Source organism: Cyprinus carpio, chromosome B1 (genome assembly GCF_018340385.1).
Source record: "Cyprinus carpio isolate SPL01 chromosome B1, ASM1834038v1, whole genome shotgun sequence".
NCBI lineage: Eukaryota > Metazoa > Chordata > Actinopteri > Cypriniformes > Cyprinidae > Cyprinus > Cyprinus carpio.
This window is the reverse complement of record NC_056597.1, coordinates 11,953,539-11,970,430: the sequence shown is the minus strand read 5'-3', so window position 1 is coordinate 11,970,430 and position 16,892 is coordinate 11,953,539. Positions and strand designations below refer to the sequence as shown.

At 38.0% G+C, this 16,892-nt stretch overlaps 2 protein-coding genes across 3 annotated transcripts in view; both read left to right on the top strand.

Annotated features, from left to right (window-relative positions):
* Positions 1–9,412, top strand: part of LOC109098746 (huntingtin-like) — a 44,786-nt gene extending 35,374 nt beyond the window's left edge. Inside the window, 8 exon segments of the mRNA XM_042717581.1 lie at positions 2,000–2,155; positions 2,244–2,434; positions 2,933–3,047; positions 4,208–4,421; positions 4,761–4,866; positions 4,959–5,121; positions 7,489–7,649; positions 7,782–9,412. Of these exon segments, the coding sequence (XP_042573515.1) occupies positions 2,000–2,155; positions 2,244–2,434; positions 2,933–3,047; positions 4,208–4,421; positions 4,761–4,866; positions 4,959–5,121; positions 7,489–7,649; positions 7,782–7,995 (1,320 nt within the window). The 3' untranslated portion in view covers positions 7,996–9,412.
* Positions 9,413–12,727: 3,315 nt separating this feature from the next.
* rgs12b (regulator of G protein signaling 12b) overlaps positions 12,728–16,892 on the top strand; it is a 46,772-nt gene continuing 42,607 nt past the window's right edge. For both annotated transcript variants that reach the window (XM_042716608.1, XM_042716609.1), the window contains exon 1: positions 12,728–14,800. In XM_042716608.1, the coding sequence (XP_042572542.1) occupies positions 12,842–14,800 (1,959 nt within the window). In that variant the 5' untranslated portion in view covers positions 12,728–12,841. The remainder of the gene's footprint in view (positions 14,801–16,892) is intronic.

Here is a 16,892-nt window from a genome sequence, read left to right as displayed (position 1 = left end):
AAAATGTACATCTCATTATCTTTCAAATTTTGATGATAATCAATAGGGATGCACGATATTGGATTTTTGCTGATATCCGATATGCCGATAGTTTTCAACTCATTTTGGCCAATAGCGATATATTTCCTTTTGTTTGGAAAACAAAAAACACCAATTCTATCCTGTGCAGAAATTATAAGCAAATTATTTTTAATTTTAACTTATTTGTTAGTATTAAATAAACAACAATGAAGTTATTTTATAATGACAGTACAGTGAAGATTTGAAAATAACTATAAATAAACTATATTCAATCGCTGCATTTTTTTTCAAGAAGATGCAGTGATATCCTTAACATTTTATTTTAAGATTTAACATTTGTAAATTGTCTAAAGCAAGAGTTGTAAAAATAATGAAAATCTTTTAGAGCTCATAATTTGTTTAAAAATATAACATATTACACATTAATGAATAAATCAGTATATATAAAATTATTTCAGTGACATGTTTGTGTGTTTTTTTTTTTTTTGTTGTTCATGTAAGCTATAGCTTCTGAACTTTAAATCAGAGCATACTCATGATTTTATGGCATCAGTTACTGCTTTATTTAATCAGAAACAGTCTAAATATTAGATGTGTATTTTGCATTTATTTTATTAGAAGTAGACCAACAGCGCCCCCTACGGAATTAATACTCCTTACTGAGCGTGCATTAGGACCCAGGGAAGGCTGCCGCTGCATGTGTTATTAGTGTTTACTCTATCACACACCTTTGTCATTCTGTGCATTCTCAGTTTAAATGCAGCGATCCAAAACAGTGAATCTAATCATCAGTCAGGCAAAACTTTGCTTCAAGTATGAGCCACAATGCTGATGTGATATAATCGCTAGCACACCCTGAGCACATGTGAGTTAATGTATTCCTCTTATCGGCAAGACATATCGGCATGATTTTCCATATCGGGCCATTGCCGATATTTACATTTAAAGACATTATTGGCCGATTCCGATATTGGTCCGATAATATTGTGCATCCCTAATAGTCAATATATATTGATATTTTTCCATTTGTTCACAAAAAATGTAAAATGGCTTTTTTTTGGCCCAATGAAACAGCCATGATCTGGATAGAACAGCTATTGTTGCAAAATAACTGCAAAATCCAAAAATATTTCGATTTATTTTTTGGCGTTTTTCTTTTTCTTTTTTTTTTTTTATTGGGATAGAAAATTAAATTGACAGAAAGCAAAGTGGGAGAGAGAGGGGGAGGGGGACGGGATTGGGAAAGGTCCTCGAGCTATATGTTGCGTGCTGCCCACGAGGCTAACACATGTTTAAAGAAATCTAGATGTAGTGCCACTTAATGCTTTTTACTAAACAAACATTTAAAATAAATGAAAAAAGAAATTTGAAATTTACACAAAAAGTGCTATTTTGATAACATATTTTGAAGTGACGTCAAGCGGTGAAACTTGCATACTGTGTGTTTAATGTTTTAAACATTGAATTCATGATTCAGTATTTTTATTTAAATTAAGCTGGAATATACAAAAAATATGTTTAAGTGAAATATTTTGCTAACATGTCATGAACTCATCAGTCAGTAATAATTTCTTGCGGTTCACAAAGCAAAAGTTTACAAAACAGTTCTTGCCTCATTTCAAAACAGACATAATTTAAGTGAGCCAGATATAAATTCAGTATCCACTGTTTCATCAAGTACATCATTTATTTTATCAAGACTGATTCAGACTGATAACTCCTGAGTTTGTGAGTTGTTTTGTGTTTCTGGGTCACAGGAGTAATTTGTTCACGAATCAGACTATATTAGTCATACTGTTTGTTTGTTTAGTGATTCAATAGATATATTTCAACATTTGTTGCCCAGCACAATAAATAAACATTTGAGAGTTTGAACATTGTGTTTAAGAGCGTACATGTTCAAATGTTCTTCTGTACACTTACCTCTGCTCTTCCTATACAGTTAACACAAATCCTTTCTTTATCTGTGTGTCTTCAACTGCTGGCAGTGTCTGATCTCTTTACTGAGAGGAATCAGTTTGATATGATGTTCTCCACTCTGACTGAGCTGCAGAAGGTCCATCCACCAGAAGATGAGATTCTCAACCAGTACCTCGTGCCAGCTATCTGCAAAGCAGCTGCTGTGCTTGGCATGGTGAGCATATATATGCACTGATGCAGTAGCTATATAAATAAATGCAGTTACAGCTATTTAAGAGTCTGGACTAATGTATTTGTTTCAGGATAAAGCCATCGCAGAGCCTGTGTGCCGTATGTTGGAGAGTACCTTGCGCAGCACTCATCTGCCCAGTCGAATTGGCGCTCTTCACGGCGTTCTGTACGTGCTGGAGTGCGACCTACTGGATGATACGGCACACCAGCTTATACCTACCGTCAGTGAATACCTGCTCTCTAACCTTAGAGCTATAGCACAGTGAGTAACACTACAACCTGTATACATACACACACTTTACGGTCTGTCTTTGTTGGGATTTGAATTAACAATCTTCCTATTACCAGCCTTGAGCTTTAACCCCCTACTCCACACCAATCATTAGTGTTACACTAACTCTTAATATTTTCTGTTTTATATAAGAGAATATGGGATGAGAGGTTAACGGCTTGCGTCCTGCATTGGATAAAAGACTTCATACTGTTAGCGTCTCTCTTAAGAGGCTATGCCCCATGCAGGCAAAGCTAATGCCAAAGTCTCTGTGGCATGCTGGGAGACTCAATAATAGGTTCACACTGGCAATCACAACACACGCCTGCAAGCTGCATGGTCATCAGCTCCTCATTAGCTGTAATGTATGGTGTCTTACTGAGATCTGAGGTCCCTCATTAAAGACCAGGGCTAGAATTAGCATCAGATAGCCTCACTGAAAATAGATGAGTGTGTTTATGCCTAACACTGTTGGTGTGTGTCTCTCAGATGTGTGAATTTACACAACCAGCAGCATGTGTTGGTGATGTGTGCGGTGGCCTTCTACATGATGGAGAACTACCCCCTGGATGTAGGGTCTGAGTTCAATGCCGGGATCATTCAGGTGGGTAAAGGCTACACTTTGGAAAAAAAAAAAAATATAGTATGTTGATATAGTAACTCTTTCCCTGCCAGCGGGGTTTTTTTTTTTTTTTTTGCCAGCCACCACTAGCTTCATGCATTCTGTATTCAACATTTGAATTACGAGTAAGTTTCATTAAAAAAAGCTAAATAAAAAAATAAAAATAAAGAAACTTGAGTTTTTGTCAAATTTATTGTGCATGTTTGAATGTTAAAATTCTCACAAACTAAATAATGGCGCACAAGCTGAAGCAAGTTTCTGTCATTTTTCGTGCAAAATGGTTCATGCTCAACATTTGAAATTCTTTAAAAAGAAGACAACACAAGGTATGATTTTTGCTTGATTAGAATTTAAAGACATTCCCCTGACATAATGTCATTGTGCTGTATGTGTGACTGTGAGGGACTGAGAGACGATAGGAGAGCTGACAAATATGTCACCGACTTTGCAAAAAACAAACAAAAACACATCTTGAGAGTCCAGAAGCATGCACTGCGCGAGGAAGCCCATTAGAATGCAGTTAGAATGCCCTTATAATTCAAGTGATGAAAAAAAATACCCTTGTATGAGTTTTTGTTTTTATAATCATTGCACAAGCAATGTGCTTTCTGAATATCAGTACATAAATATGCTAATAATTTTATAAAACATTGTAGAGTGTTGTATAAAACGCAATGTTTCATTTCTTGAATGAATCTGTTTTTGAATGAATCGTGAGCCAGTGATTCAACGGTCCATTCACTTGTTTAGTCTCTAATTGAATCAGCCATTTTAAACGAATCATTTGATTTGAATGATTCAATAAATCGTTTCTTAAAACAGGGATTTTATTGTCACCTTTACTTATCCATGACTGTCCTATTCCAGCCAGCACAAAAACACATTCAGCAAAATATTGTTTAATTAGCAGTATTGACCCAAATTCCTCCATATCAGGCCCCAGAAGGGAAAAAAGCTTAAAAATAATAGTTTGTTAAATAAGGTTAATTTTTAATTAAATAAAAACCTTTTTTGTGATCACTGTAAAATTAGCTATGGGAATTGTACTACATTAAAAAAAAAAAAGAAAAAATTCTATTCATGGACACTGATACGTCACTGATCCTCCTCTCGCTACTCTTGTACCTTTTCAACATTTCCAGATATGCTGTATGATGCTGTCTGCTAGTGAGGAGGCCACACCATCCATCATCTACCACTGCATTCTGCGAGGTCTGGAGCGGTTGCTTTTGTCTGAGCAGCTGTCGCGCATGGACGCAGAGACGCTAGTGAAGCTGAGCGTTGAACGTGTGAACATGCCCAGCCCACACCGTGCCATGGCTGCCCTGGGTCTCATGCTCACCTGCATGTACACAGGTGTGGCTGGAGAGGAAGGCAGGACACATTTCAGCTTCATCTTTAATACTTACCCACCCTACTAACACCCAACAGCCATAAGAACAGACTCACCTTAGATGCTCACCCTACTAACAGAGCACATAGTAGCCCAGTCCTCAGTATGAATTCAGCAAAAAAGTGTCTAATGTGACAAGTTGTTTCATTTTGTTCCTGTGAAACCGAAGTGAAAATGCTAGATAAGAAGATTAACATTCAAATTAACTTTGGTTATCTAGGGTTGTATAGAAATCTAGTTTTATCTGGGTGGATCCATTATGGAGCGGTTCCTCAACTGGTGGCCTTAATTTTACCCAACAGGAAAGGAGAAGGGAAGTCCTGGGCGCCCTGCTGATGCAGACCACACAGCTCCTGACAGCGAATCGGTCATTGTTGCAATGGAGCGCGTATCCGTCCTGTTTGACAGGTACGTATGTCTCTTTTTGAAGAAACTTACCCTAACTGAAAACCATTTTTTTTGTATTCCACTTATTCATCTGGGGGAAATTCTTGCCGCAGGATTCGCAAAGGCTTTCCAAGTGAGGCGCGTGTGGTAGCCCGCATCCTTCCTCAGTTCCTGGATGACTTTTTCCCACTGCAGGACGTCATGAACAAAGTCATTGGGGAGTTCTTGTCCAATCAGCAGCCTTACCCACAATTCATGGCTACAGTGGTATACAAGGCAAGTGCCACTTTTGGGTGCAGAATTTTTTTGAAATCTTACATAAAGGGAAAGTTCACACAACAATGAATAAATTACTCACCCTCATGTCGCTCTCAATTAATTGCTAATGCTTTTATCATGGTATACGGTATTTGAAATCACGAAATTGAGTTGCGAAAAAGTGTTATAATACAGTATAACAGGTTTAATAAATTTTTTCTTATAACAAAAATAACATTTAAATACCATAAAGCAATATACAAAAAATTTATAAAGTTAAAGATTTTACACCGATTAAAGTGCAAAAGAATTATAAAGACCAGTAGGTATCACTTTACAATAAGATCTCATTAGTTAAAGCTGCAGTCCGGAATTTTTTTTTTTTTTGGTTAAAAATTAGCCAAAATCAATATTTGAGCAAGTACATAACTAGCCAGTGTTCAAAACTATCGCCTTACTTTAGGCCGATACCGGTGCAGTGACTGACTGCCACACATACTCCTCAAAACATTAGATTCATCCGCGCTGGAGCCTGTTCAAAACTATCGCCTTAGCAAGGAAGATAATTCCACAAACGGCTGCAATTGCAACTCTTAGTTTCATGTTAGCTCATTAATAACACAGTCGCAACTTTTGGTTTTAATAAAGTGTTATTAAGTATTGAAATTACCTAAGATTAATAAATGTTTAGAATATTTTTTTTCATTGGCAGTTTATGTTTAACTAATGAATTAGCTAATATCAACTAATGAAGCCCTAACGTAAAGTGTGAAACAATAATGAATCAAAGCACTTTTCAAACAATATTTAGGGCATGTTGTAGTCCAGAATCAACAATGTAAAAAAGTCTGAGTAAATATCATCCGCGCTGGAGCCGTGCTAGTATCTGGCCCTGTGCTGAATGGTTATTTAAATAATTTAAACAAGTTTCAGAAACAGAAAGTAGCGCAGCTGCTTTGTTTGCAGGGTAACAGCTGCATTTCTGCTGTTCAGCGCCATCTGCTGTCAGAGAGTGAATGTGCGTCTCTCACATGCTCCGCTTGTTTACATCAGTGTGCACACGTGTCTTTGATGCAGCATACAGCAGTGTTGTGCATTGTGACCAGTTGATGGGAAAAGTATTCTTAAAATGTTTATATAGGTGTGTTTTGTAGTTTGTTGTTATTATTATTATTTTGATTTGTAGTGAAAACCGGAAGATGTCTAAACCCGTAAGACCTTTTGTTCATCTTCAGAACACAAATTAAGATATTTTTTGGAGAAATCCGAGAGCTTTCTGATCCTGCATAGACAGCAACGCAACTGACACGTTCAAGGCCCAGAAAGGAAGTAAGGACATTGTTAAAATAGCCCCTGGGACATCAGTGATTCAAACGTAATGTTATGAAGCTACGTGAAAACTTGCAAAAAGAAAACAAAAACGAATTTAATCAACAATTTCTTCTCTTCCTTGCCAAACTTCCAACATGCGTCTGATGTAGAACATCCATCTCTTTTAGTTAATCTTCTGTATATTCTGGTTCAAATAAGTATGGCTGGGCAAAAAATTGCAAGTCATCCTCTACAATTTATGTACAGTATACATCTTCCTTTTGCTTGTAAACAAGGCTCCTGTGTCAGCAATAGGGCTGCAAAATGATTAATGGCAAAATCTTCCTTTTGCTTGTAAACAAGGCTCCTGTGTCAGCAATAGGGCTGCAAAATGATTAATGGCAAAATCAAAGATGAAAGATGTATACTGTATACTACGGAAAAATATGTTCGATTTATATATAAAGATATTTATTTATATATAATTTAAATTATATAGAAGTATAAATATGCATACAATTTTTTGTGTGTATTATGTGTGTGTATTTATATATACATAATACAGTATGTACATTTTTATTTTGAATGCAATTAATCGTTTTGCAACCCTAGTCAGCAGCATCACACGTATGCTTCGTGGTATGCTAGCGAATTTACGTCAAAGACAAGGAAGAGAAAAATTGTTGAATGAAGCCGTAGTTTCTTTGCGCACAAAATGTATTCTTGTAACTCGATTAAATAACAGTTAACCACTGATGTGGACTATTTTTAATGACGTCCTCTGGGCCTTGAACGTGTCAGTTGCGTTGCTGTCTATGGAGGGTCAGAAAGCTCTCAGATTTCAACAAAAATATCTTTAATTTGTGTTCCGGGCTGCAAAATGATTAATGGCAAAATCAAAGATGAAAGATGAACGAAGGTCATAGGGGTTTGGAATGACATGAGGGTGAGTAATTAATGACGGGGTACTCTGTGATCTTAAATGCTTTTGTTTCTTAAAAGTGCAGTTTGGAAAATTGGATCTCATTGGCTTTTACTATATATTCATATAAGGGCATATATTTCTCGATACAGGTATTTCAGACACTTCATGCAACTGGGCAGTCCTCCATGGTGCGTGATTGGGTGCTACTTTCGCTGTCGAACTTCACACAGAGGACGCCTGTCGCCATGGCAATGTGGAGCCTGTCTTGTTTCTTTGTCAGTGCCTCGACCAGCCAGTGGATCTCTGCCCTGTATCCTTTAACAAATTATTTTCAGTTGGTGTAGTTATTGCACCCCTTGTATTGGTAACAGCACACTTCCTATTCCATACTTTCTTTTCTTTTTTCTCTTCCTCCTTGTTTTCCTTAACGTCTTCCCTTTAGCCTGCCGCATGTCATCAGTCGCATGGGGAAGTCCGACACAGTAGACATTAGCCTCTTTTGTCTGGTAGCTATGGATTTCTACCGACACCAGATCGACGAGGAGTTAGACCGCAGGTCCTTCCAGTCGGTCTTTGAGATGGTGGCTTCACCTGGTAGTCCATATTACCAGTTACTTTGCTGTTTGCAGAGCATTCACCAAGACACGTCACTATAATACAGAAAACCATATTGTATGATTAGGATCTCCACTGCAAATTAGGCATCAAAAAGATGGTAACAGTACCCGAGCAGAAGACATCACACTTATCAGACCGTTACACACCAGGATGCATGGCAACAACAAACAGTTATCTCTGATTGGATGTATGGAGCAGTAACGGTAACGTTATACACCAGAGGACATTGCCCCAAGTAGTTCGTAGTTATAAGAGACAGTGGGACCAATCCAAGCAGGGCTGCACATCCATTCAAGTATGTGGCTACAAAAACCACAGCACACCAGAATTTGTAATTAAAAAAAGAAAAGCATTGCTACCATCAGAATATTTGACTGGTTTCACGGTATGTCACTTAACGTCTTAAAAGTCTATATGGATGCAAGCTTGTCTTCTCTATATTTTGTATGTATAAATGCTCTTCATCTGGTATCAAAGAATGTTACAGTGGCAAAACTTTGAGGTTATCGGTCAGAACTGACAATGCATTTCCATCATTAGTAACTTTATATTCTAATATATTTTCAGCTATAAACAAACTGACTAAAGAACATATTGTAGTGAATGTTCTTAAAAACATGATGCAAACACTATTAAAATATCTCCTGCACTTCCAGAATTCAGCAGATCCAAGATCAGATCTTTTAGTCCGCAGACCTGGAGTTCAGCTACTCCAAGTTACGTATTGTCCAAACTTGCTAAAATCAATACATCTGGGTATTTTATACAATGTCAGTCTCTACCCTCCTCTCCAACAGTCCATACTCTCAGAAAGATGCTCACTTTCATACACTCGCTACTTATTCAGTTTAAAATAATTCCTTTTGCATGTGCGACGCATTGCTTTGCTCTGTGTTTGCTAGCACTTGAAGCGAAAATAGATTGTAAATTGAATTTGTATATCCCCTCTAATGTAAGAGAGGGTACGTACGACTATGGGTATGATAAGATTTTTGTGTATTTAAATGTAAAATGTGTTTGACTTACTAAGTAAGAGGGGTAAATTGCCTGGAAGAAAGTTTATTTTTCCTCTTAAAATTTGGCTGTCTATATTTGTTGTTTTTAAAGTGATTTTTTTTTTTTAAGACGGAGAAAAACCAGATCACAAATGTGTATCTCTTAAGTCCTTTTGTATGGACAGGGTTTGAAATAGCCATAGCAGTTAGCATAGAGAAGTTTTTAGATGATGGTTTATGCATATGAAATTTGCAGCTCAAATCTACATACTGTCCCTTGAAACACATCTTTAGTTTTTTTGTTCAATTTCTTTTAAAAGCTCAGGACGAAAGATATGATTATTGATCTAGTGTAATGACTGGATGTATTTTAATCTACAGTGTGTTTACATCAATGTACAATTTGTGTAAAAGAAATACTATTTGTGATTAAATAAATGAACTGTGGTGCATGACAACACCTGTTGGTGGACATGAGATGGTGTAAAGAGAAAGGCTGTTGTAACCGAATGTGTGCAATAACCCAACATTTCATTTTTGAGAGATTAAAAAAAAAAAAATTATCGGGTGGCATAGAAACCTTCAGTGTAAATATAAGTCTATTTGAGAAGATGAGGATGTATATTAACTTGAAGCATGCTTTAGTCTGCTTTCAATATTGAGTCAATATTTTATGTGATGACAACATTTGAAACGAGGTGACTTGTGTTTGTTAGGCAGCTCAGTCTACATGGAAATCGCATAACCGTAACTACCAATAACAGAAGAATTTGGCAAATTACATGATTCATTGCATGCTTCCATGGAGACAACTAGCTGGTCATGTCTAGTATGTATATGTTTATTATGATTTGATGAAATGTTTGCTTTGTCTTAGTTAAGCAGAACATCTACATAGCAATTAATACTTAATATTTTCACTGCTTAATGAAAAGCCTTTACTTTTCTGAAATGAATTGTCAGGTTCAATTTAAATTTATGGTAAATATCTCCCCATGCCTGCAGGATTTCTTGCAAATCAACAGATTATAGAACCATTCAAAATAATGGATTTACATAATAGGCAAGTAAACATACTGTGTCCTTTGAAACACATCTTTAGCGGCTTTTGAAGATCTTTAAATCTCAGTTTTGTTGGGCTAAATAGGATAGTAGTGTTAGGGGTCACGTACAGCTGGAATAACTTGAATGCCTTTCATAAAGACCACCAACATGGTTGGACCAAACGTGAAATACTGCAGAATCAATGGTACTACTGCGCCTATCACAATTTTAAATTGTCATAAATCATGAAAGTACTATATTATAGAAATGAATAAAAGATGTAAAATCTTCAGTTTGTTCAATTGCATTTTTCATTTATCACATATTGTGGGGCTTGTCAACTAGTGACTCAATCTAAATCTAGCCTGTCAGTTATTTTCAACTTTATTCTACACAGAATGGGAGTTTTAAAGGGGAAAATTATCATTATAATTTTTGTAATGCGACAGTTAGGTATTTGATATGCACATTAGATTTAGAAAAATAGTCCTTCAAAGAACATGGCCCTTAAGTAGTTAAAAAGACATGAAATATTGTGATTAAAATTTTTGAATCATTATTACCTTTTTTATTTTACAGTTACCTATATGCTTTGAACATTTTCTACTCCAAGGTAGGATGTTTTATGATGTGCTCGATAATGGATTTGGATGTTTTTGAGTTTATGCTGGTAATCCTCTGAAAGGCGCAGGTTATTAACTTTCTGTTCTGAACAAATGGGGGATTCCAAGCCCAGGGCTTGTGTGTGTTTGTGTGAAATCGACTTTTACATTTATGTTTATGTCAGTTTAACAGCAGCAGTGTTAATTACTAACTAAATTATTTGCTACTAATAATCTTAAAATAAAATAACCCATATCTCTCTTGATAATCCCATCTTTTATGTGTTATGGAAACACCTAAGGTGGAAAAAATCTGTCACTTTCTACAGACCTATTTAAAGAACAATAACAATTTTTAAATTACTTTAAATGGTTTTAGTGTGAACTTGGAAGGGTATATATATCTCAAAACACCACATCTATATAACATTGAAGATAAACTATAAATTATAGCCCTAAATCCAATGTCACGTAAAGTCCTTTACCGGTGCTGCTGTCCTTAAAGAAGAAGAAGAAGAAAACTGATGTAGTTTCCTCCTCCTCCTGCTTCTGCTGTCCACACACCAGCTGCCCTCTCCTTTTGTTTACTCCTTATGCAGCACTAAGGTTACCATGTCATTAAACTTCACATCAGGTTGGGACACATCCGTCACAAGTAAGAACACTTAATTACCAAATATATAACTATGATCTATAACTCGGTAATATCTGTACTGTAATGCAACGATTTCTTTATTTCTTCCTCACAGGAAAGTTTTTGGGAAGTGGCGGCTAATGTTAGCAATGTAGCCATGGGAATTTCTTGTACTTTCTTCGGATATTAAAACCTTTTAGGTACAATATACTTTTTTAACTGCATGCGGATCTATAAAATGTTATCGTTTTTTAGCTTTTTACGTGTTGTGTCTCTATATGTTATTCTAGTCAGTATCTGGCTAACTTACTGATGCCGATAATTCAGTACCGTTAGATGTTGCTCGCTGGCCAGCTGTTCTTCGCGAAAACCAACACCGAGGCAGCTCGGCTCTCTATAGGTATCAAATATTAAATTCATCTGGAAAGTAGTAGGTATTTAGACGTGCACGGTGGTGTTCTACTCTTAGTCGTTTTTCGCTTGTGTTGACTTGGACACCTGTAGCATAACTTTTGTGGTCAGTTGGCAAGTCTCCGTCAAACTGGGTTTGGGGTCGTTGTGGAGATGATTGACAGCCATGGAAACCAATGAGCGATGAGAAGTGTCTAGAGACAGTTCCATTGTCATGGTTACACATGTTGACGCGTGGGTATTCCAACAATGGGGAAAAGAAGGCGGGACCGATAGCAAGAGTGGATGAGTCTTCTTCGCATCTGTAACTTTAACTTTAACTTTTAGGAAACTAAGGAAAAGATATCGATGACAAACATTAACGTTATTACATTTGTGAATTTGTGTATCCTGTCAGTGTTCCATCCTATCAGTTTCATGTTTATTATTATAAATGCTAACTCCACGCTACTTTTCAAAAGCACCGTCCTCCGCCTTTAAAATGCATATTGCATATATACGAGTGCATATAAATGTCCAGAAAGACTTGTATTTTATTTTTGATAAGAATATTTTAAATTCTATATCGTTATATTTTACATACATTATATATAACATTAAGTTATGTGGGTCAGTGCCAAATGAAGGCATGACAAAAAGATATTTTGAAAACACAGGTTCCAAGTTCTTATAAATTGAATCCTTGTAGTCATGTTGGTTCCATATATATGCATTGGTTTATCAGTCCACCAGCTGGACATTTCTAATTTGAAGCCACAATAATATATATATATAATAAACAATTGAAAACATGTTGAAGATGGAAAAATCTCAATTTTAGTATTTTTAAATGGAACTGGATGAAAAAAATGCCTATTCTGAAATGAAGCAATAATCATGACGAAGCAGTAACAGTTACTGCAATTCTCAATGTTTTAATGAATCCCTAATAATTTAATCAACTTGAAATGCATATTTTAATAACTGAAATTACCTGCTGAATGATTTTATTTTATTTTTTTGTTTCTTTTGTTAATTTATTAATGAATGATTTTTTTTTATTTTTATTTTTTGTTTGTTAATGTATTAATGAAGTTTTTGCATTTCGTTAGTGCCTTAGACTTGGGCTCTGGAGCCGGAAGGATGATATCATTAAACTCACTGTCTCTGCTTTTGTGAGCCCTAGTCAGAAGAGAGTAAAACAGGGATTGACGCAAGGATGTTCAGACAATCAGAGCAAGGCAGGAGGCGTGTGAATGCCCAGCCATCTGCGCGCATAAGAGGGGTGGAGGTTGCGAGGGGAAGAACAGGCTATGGCTTCACGCTATCTGGTCAGTCTCCATGTGTGCTGAATTGCATCCTGAAAGGCAGTCCGGCTGACTACGTAGGCCTTCGCTCTGGAGATCAGATACTAAGCGTGAACGACATCAATGTGTCCAAAGCATCTCACGAGGACGTTGTCAAGCTGATTGGCCGCTGTACAGGTGTCCTACACTTGGTCATCGCTGAAGGCAGTCATAAAAGTGCACATTTAGATTCATGTTCAAGCGATGAAGAATTGGGCTTCCATGACCACAAGAGCCACTGGCTGCGGCCAAAGATAGACTCAAAGACACTCGGCATAAACCGTGCAGAACGTGTAGTAGCAGAAATGCAGTCTGGTGGAATCTTTAACATGATCTTTGAAAATTCCAGCCACTCATCCAGCAGCTCGGAGAAGGCAGTAGCTTGTGCCTCTGCTTCTAAAACCAGGGCTCTCTCAGAGCCAGAAATCTCGTACGGTAACGCTGGCACCCGACAGAGCGATCCTAACCTGCTCACTGAAGAGGAGATGGCCAAAGTGCTCAATGATGACTCTGTGTTCGTTGATATGTTTGAACAGCAAGATGAATTTGCCCTGTTGCAAAATGCAGACTCTGCGGGTATACTTAATGTTGGGATGGTTGTGGGATACTTGGGATCTATTGAATTAGCTTCAACAAGTGCCAATTTGGAAAGTGACAGCCTGCAGGCGATTCGTGGCTGTATGCGACGTCTGCGCGCAGAACAAAAAGTACACTCGTTGGTGCTGCTCAAAGTCATGCATGATTGTGTACAGCTGTGCAACGATCGAGGCGCTGTTCTAGCCACTTACCCTGCAGAGAAGTTAGCATTCAGTGCCGTGTGTCCAGACGACCGTCGCTTCTTTGGTCTTGTCACCATGCAAGCCACAAATGACCACGCCATGAATCGACACGGTGAGGAGGAGCAAGGCTTGCGTACGTCTTGTCACGTCTTTATTGTAGACCCTGAACTCTGTCATCATAAGATCCACCAAGGTGTAGCCCGACGATTTGGCTTTGACTGCACTCCAGACCCAGATACCGGTGGCTGCTTGGAGTTCCCACCGACTTCCCAGCCGCTTCTACAGTTTGTGTCAGTGCTTTACCGTGATATGGGAGAATCTATAGAGGGTATGCGAGCTCGAGCTTTCCTCGATGGTGATCTAGATGCTCAGCAGAACAACAGCACAAGCAGCAACAGTGACAGTGGCATCGGCAACTTCTTGCCAGAGGAGAAGAACAACCGAGTCCTCTTGGTTGACTTGGGCGCAAACCCTAATCTAATTGTTCCCGCAGTGTTATGGGAGGACTATGGGGGATCTCGTAGGGATATTGTAGTTGGAGGTCTTCCACCACCACCGCCACCGACGATCTCACATCGTAATGGCTACCGCCCAGACCAGTTTGTAGATCACCCTCAGCCCCATCCACATTCCCACGGAGACCCACCTCTGCTTTCTGGCAGGCATCTAAACTCCTCCTCACGGCTGGATGTGTCAGGTCTTCCTTCACGCTCACACTATTCCGCCCATGGGAAGAAGGTGACGGGGGCATCAGGCCAGCGTTGGCTGCCAGTTCATGTCCTGAGAGACTGGCGTCAGGGGCACAGCAGTGATCAGGAGTCTTATGCAGAGTCCACAGACGGATGGTCCAGTGCTAACTGTAGCACCCTGCCACCACCCATGAGTAAGATTCCAGCCGACCGCTACCGTGCTGCAGGCGAGATCGCCTCGCAGCCTCACCGGCTCCATATGCAGAAGGACGAGTGGGCTAAGAAGCTGTTGGGGGTGAAGAACCTTCGAGAGCATCCGCAGCAATCAAACGATTGCAGAAGAATGAAAGATTCAGAGAAAAAGGTAAGAGAATTTGTTTAAGGCCCCGATTCTGTTTTCTGTTTTCAAGGTTACCTCATTCCAGACGAGTTGACCACAAATTGAAATGCATTCAGAATTACAACAGTAAGCGATCTTCAGGATTAGGAAGAATTATTAAGTAATGATTTTAAATTTGATACAAGTGTAGTACACTGGTTAATGAGCCGGTGAATGTGTTGTTCAAACAACTGTTGTCTGTGCAAAAAGTCCTTGCAGGCGAAAACTAATGTTCTTGGAATGGATATCACTTTTTCCTTGTTCTTATTATCAGACATGGCATGATCTTTTTTTCTTGCTGTTTTCAGTTGCACTAGGAATTTACACTACAAAGTTTCTGCAAAAAAAAAAAAAATGTAAAAAAATTTTCACTGATATTCTTACTCATTTTATGTTTAAAATGTACTGTTGCTCTTATAGTTTTGCTTTGTCACTCTGTAAAACTGCACAAACACTTCACTGTCTAAAAGAATTCTTTCAGTTAGGTGACATGCGTAGCCAGGCTGAAAATACCTCATTCCCATTTGCTGCTGCTTCTTGCTTGGAGGGAACATGTTAAAACTGACCCTGAGATGAGAAGATTGAGATACAGTGCTGGGTTTGAATCAATCTCCCAGTGGAAAACTTTCCATTCAAACGGCTGTGAGCTTCTGCTCTGATCTGACTGCCTTTGATGCGACTCCAGCAGCAGTTTCGGGCGGTGGATGTCAAAGGACTGATATTAATCTGATCAGGATAATTTTAGAAATGCTTCATCCAAATATGAAAATTCTGTCATCAGTTCATGTTGCTCCAAACCCATATGATGTTCTTTCCTCTGTGGAACAACAATAGCTGAACATCATTTCTCTTTTATTTGTTTAAGTAAAAGCAATTATTTTTCTGAAGCCAAAATAGCATGAGCCCTTCACAATTTGGGCAGTACCCTCAACTGAAGAGAGATGGTTGCACTTGCATGTTCAAAACACTACCACAAAGGACCATTTCAAAAGGGTTCGTTGGGATGATATGGTTTTAAATAAAACTGTTACTATGCTTAAAGAACCTATAAAGAACAGTCGTTTTTGTATTGCGGATAACTCACACAATGTATTCCAAGTTTTCAGAAGCCATATGATACTTTGTGTTCTACAGATGAAATTAAAGTCATACAGGTTTGGATTGACATGAGGGTGAAATTAAAATATTCTTCAGCAGACTATTGGCTGGACTATTTGTGAAATACTAAACTCTCTAAAAACACAGTTTCTCAGATAAAGTAAATCCCCAGAACTGCTCCACAGGAGCTAAAAGGCCCAAAGATGTCCACAGGCCTAAAGCAACAAAACAGACAACATTGATTGGATTTCCCAGAATAGTATTGTAGCTGTTATATGCATCATCTGTGACAACAGCTTCAGGGTCTGCTAAAAACAGTAAGGCATGTCAGACATCACTGGTCTGTGTTCACTGCTTGAAGGAATTGTTTTTCATTCTCTGCTTGTTTCTTTCTAGCACAGCTTATATAATATGGACATCAACATCAATTTTATGTTTGAATGTCTTCATAAGGAAAAGTGGCATTTTTGTTCAATTTTATGTTTGGATTTTTTGGTTTGTGTAGTGAGTTTTTTAAAATTAATTTATTTTATATTTTGTTGAGGTTGTAATAAAAGTAATGCATAAATGTAGTTGCTAAGGTAATTCCAGGCTGTATTATTGATATGGGAGCATTCTAGTTGAGTGATGCTGACATTGAGACCATGCCACGTCTGTCTCACACTGGTGGCAGCAGCCATGGCTGATGAAGAGGTGTGAGGTATCATTGCAGCATGAGTTTTAATAGTGTACAGTCAACCTGAATAAGGCTGATAAAGTATGTTAATTAATGAAAGGAAGGTGTTTTGAAGTTGTAGTTTTCTTTACTGCATTAGCTGCAAAATCCCACATCACAGTGGTTCTTTTCATTATATTAGTTTAACATTAATCTTGTCTGTTTGTGAGATCATGAAAGAGACTAAACTTAGCATTTGCTTGGCACCCACATGGGGTCACAAGTTGATCTCTTACTCACCAACAGGTGGCGCTGTTCCACTGT